At 59.2% G+C, this 3,719-nt stretch overlaps 1 protein-coding gene across 1 annotated transcript; it reads right to left on the bottom strand.

Annotated features, from left to right (window-relative positions):
- Positions 1-205: 205 nt before the first annotated feature.
- TWIST1 (twist family bHLH transcription factor 1) lies at positions 206-2,407 on the bottom strand. Its single transcript, XM_040591943.1, has 2 exons — positions 1,549-2,407; positions 206-866 (listed from the first exon to the last, which is right to left on the bottom strand). Exon 1 carries the CDS (start codon positions 2,159-2,161, stop codon positions 1,592-1,594), a length of 570 nt encoding a protein of 189 aa, XP_040447877.1. The 5' UTR covers positions 2,162-2,407; the 3' UTR covers positions 206-866; positions 1,549-1,591.
- Positions 2,408-3,719: the final 1,312 nt, after the last annotated feature.

Genomic DNA, 3,719 nt, shown 5'->3' with positions numbered 1-3,719 from the left:
CTGTCTCAATAAATAACGTGCCTGTGTCTGTCAGTAGCTAGTTTGTTTGCGTTTTTCGCCTGGTTTGTTTATACTAGTGCCCCCTCTCTCTTGGGTGTCTTTACAGCTCAACAAACAGGTATTTATCTCCAGTTCCAACCCTGAGTTCTCAGAGAGACCAAACTTTAAGGTTATTAAAATTTCAATCATATTTATTTATTGCAGAAAAATAATATACAATGATATTTACAAAACAATCATAAAAATAGGAATGCATTTAGACACCGGATCTATTTGCATTTTAACATGGGTCATCAATAAATAAATAAAATGTTTATTTTTTTCTCAGAGGAAAAATAATAATAATAAAAAAGTTAGGAACCGGGTATATAACAGCTTGAGCCCAGCTTATTCCCCCCTAATAAAAAAAAAAAAAAGTTTTCATCTCTACAGGGATATTTTTTGGTTGGTTGGTTGGTTTCATTCAAGAATGAATAAAGTCCACAATAACGTATTTCCTTTCATCAGTGGCTCATAGGCACGACCTCTTGGGAATGCATGCAAAAAAGGCAAATAAAAAAAAAAAAGTTAAATTCCAACATTCTTCGTCAAAATTAAAAAAAAAAATCGATTCAGACTTCTATCAGAATGCAGAGATGTGTGGATTGTACCGACGCCCAAAGGGTAGTCACTGTCCAAAGCCCTTGTCTCTTTCTCTTTCCTTAAGTGCTCCCCACGCCCTGCTTTGAATTTGGATATTGCTCTTCTAATTTCCAAGAAATCCTTGGTACATTTTTTGTTTAAGACAAGTAAAAAAAAAAAAAAATCGTATCCAACTTCAGAGTCTCTAGATTGTCCATTTTCTCCTTCTGTGGGAACAATGTCATCTGCAAAAACCCAGAGAGGGCGGAAAACTCGTTACTGGAATGAAAGTTACACACCCATCTACCTACACCTCCCTGCCTCTGGAAATGCACACGTCGGGCACCAAGAGGGGAGGGAGAAGCGCGTGCCCCCGCCGCGCGGGCGGCGCGGTGGCCGTGTGACACCCCAGCCCGGCAGCCAGCGGTGGCAGGGCCGCGGGAAGGGGGCTGCTGGGGCCGTAGGAAACGCTCGCCGGGAAGCACGCAGGCGGACATGGATTCACTTCAAAATACGAGCAACAGCGGCAGCAGGAACCATCCCGGCGGCCCCGCTGGCTCCGCGGCGTTTGGCGAAGGAGTGACCTCAGGCCGGCCCCATCTGGCCGCGGCACACCCGCACCGCCGCCTCCCCGCCCGCAGCCCACCCCGCCGGCCGCCGGCATCGCCCCGCCACGCGTGGGCCCCGCGGGGCCGGGGACGCACCGCGGGCCGCGCAGGAGGAGGGACACGCCGGGGTTGGGGGTGGGGGGGCACCTCCAGCCTCCCCGTGCTCCGGCCGGCCCTGGAAGCCAGGCCCCGCCGGACGGGGAGGGCCCCTCTCGCCCCACGGCCACGCGTGCCCGGCCCACGGCGCAGCCAGCGGCCCCTCGCTTCCCCCCACCGCCCACCCCCCTTCTCCCCGCCGGTCTCGGTGTCCCTGCCTTACCTAGGGCTCCTGCCGGGGGGATGCGGGTGGGGGACGCCGCCTGCTAGTGGGATGCGGACATGGACCAGGCGCCCTCCATTCTCCACACCGAGAAGGCGTAGCTGAGCCGCTCGTGAGCCACATAGCTGCAGCTTGCCATCTTGGAGTCCAGCTCGTCGCTCTGTAAGACCTGGTAGAGGAAGTCGATGTACCTGGCCGCCAGCTTGAGGGTCTGGATCTTGCTCAGCTTGTCCGAGGGCAGCGTGGGGATGATCTTCCGCAGGGCGGCGAAGGCTTCGTTCAGCGACTGCGTGCGCTGCCGCTCCCGCACGTTGGCCATGACCCGCTGGGTCTGCAGCTCCTCGTAGGACTGGGGGCTGCCGCCGCCGCTGCTGCTGCCGCCGCCCCCACCGCCCCCGCCCGCCCCGCACTTCTTGCCCCGCTTGCCTTGGGCCGGGCTGCAGGGCTCGTCCGCGGCCCCGACGGCACCGCCGGCGCTGCGGCGGCTGGAGCGCCGCTTGCGCCCCCCTCTCTTGTTGTTGGGCAGCTGCTGCCGGTCCGGCTCCTCTTCGCTGTTGCTCAAGCTGTCGTCGGCGGGGGAGACTGGCGAGTTTGACTCGTCCTGCTGCATCATCTCTGGGGGGAGACGCGAGAAGCGGGCCGGGAGGGGGGGGAGGGCAGGGAGAAGAGGGGGGCACCTAACCCGCCAGCTCCCCCTTGATCGGCTGCTTCGCTGGCCTGCGAGGAGAAGGAGGAGGAGGAGGGAGGGAGGGAGGGAGGACCTCACTTTGGGGGGAGGGGGGATGGCATCAGGATCCAAGAGGGGAAAAAAAAGCCAACCAAAAAAAAAAAATCCCTCCCGATCCCTCCTTGGAGCCCCTTCGAGGTGTCTGGGATTGGGAGAAAGTTGAAGACTTGGAGGTTCTTATAGCTCCTGCTGGCGGAAAGTTTGGGGGCAGCAGTGTCATTGGCCTGACGTGGAGAGGAGGGACTTTTGCTGAGTTTTATAGGAAAGTTTCCGCTTCCCCCCCTCCACGCCCTCCCCCAATTATTTTTTTCAAGCCATTCACAAGTGATCTGGACTCCCTCCGCTCCCCACACACATACATCCTTACCCCAACCCCTTTCTCTGCTTCCCTCTCCGCGGTTTCTGCCCCAGGCTCCTTCATTTCGGATTTGGCTTTGGGGTGGTGCTGAGGGGCTGGGGCGGGAGCTTCTGGGGGTGCCGGTGCCCCCCCGGCGCTGCTGCGGGGGGCAGAGCGGCCCGCTGGGTGCCTGCGCTGGGGGCGGCTGCCCCAGGGCGGCGGGGGCATCCCGCACCTCTCGGGCTTCCCCCGCCGCAGCGCGCACGGCTTGCACTGAAAAGGAGGAAAGGGAAACCCGCGGGGCAGCATCCAGGCACATCCTAATTTTGTCCCGCTCTCCTGCACCCCGCGCTGCTGTCGCCGGGCGCCCCCGGGGTCCGGCGTTTCGAGGCAGCTGCACGTTTCTGGGTTGCAGAGGGGGGACGGCACAGCCTTGTCCCGTCCGGCCGGAGGACTGCTCTCGGAGAAAGCCATCTTCAGAGGTGGAAGCGGCGGCGAAACTACGCATTGGCTGCGTGCACACGCACCAGTCCTTGAGTTCGTCTTAAGAGAAACCCGGGAGGATCCGCGTCCCCAGCCTGGCATACCGGGAGACGGGAGGGCTCGCAGACCCTCCCTGTGGCTCCTGGCAGAGAGGCACACGCCGTGGCCACTCGGTTCAGTTCGCCCTCCCTGAAGGCGCCCGACTCCGGCACTTCCTGGGAACCGAGCTTATTTAGTTTAAATTCTCTTTTATGTTTGCAGCCAAAGCTAATTCTCCCCATCCCCCGCCTTTATGCCTTCTTCCCCGGTCGCTGGCAGCACAGAGCAGGTGGTGTGTCTTTTTAACAACAGCTCAGATTCAAACGGGGAACGCCTGGGAAGGAAGGCTAGAAATTGCCACCCATTAATAAATGGGGCGATGCACTTCTGCTGCTCCCTGTGAGGGGACCGCACGCCCGCGCTGCCGGCCTGGCAGTGACCGCTCAGACGGGGCATCTCCGGGTGCGGGGCAGAGGGGGCAGCGCCACCGCTCCCCGGCTGTCTTTGGGGTGGGAGGGCAGAGAGGGCAAACGAAATAGCAGAGCCGCGGTAAATCCCGGGGACGAAAAAGGCGAGGCTTCTGGA

The sequence above is a fragment of the Falco naumanni genome, chromosome 4, assembly GCF_017639655.2.
Source record: "Falco naumanni isolate bFalNau1 chromosome 4, bFalNau1.pat, whole genome shotgun sequence".
NCBI classification, from domain to species: domain Eukaryota; kingdom Metazoa; phylum Chordata; class Aves; order Falconiformes; family Falconidae; genus Falco; species Falco naumanni.
This window is presented reverse-complemented; position numbering and strand designations above follow the sequence as displayed.

Bases quoted from the DNA above. Each gene is read 5' to 3' on its own strand.
- TWIST1 (XM_040591943.1), bottom strand. From the start codon at position 2,161: ATGATGCAGCAGGACGAGTCAAACTCGCCAGTCTCCCCCGCCGACGAC.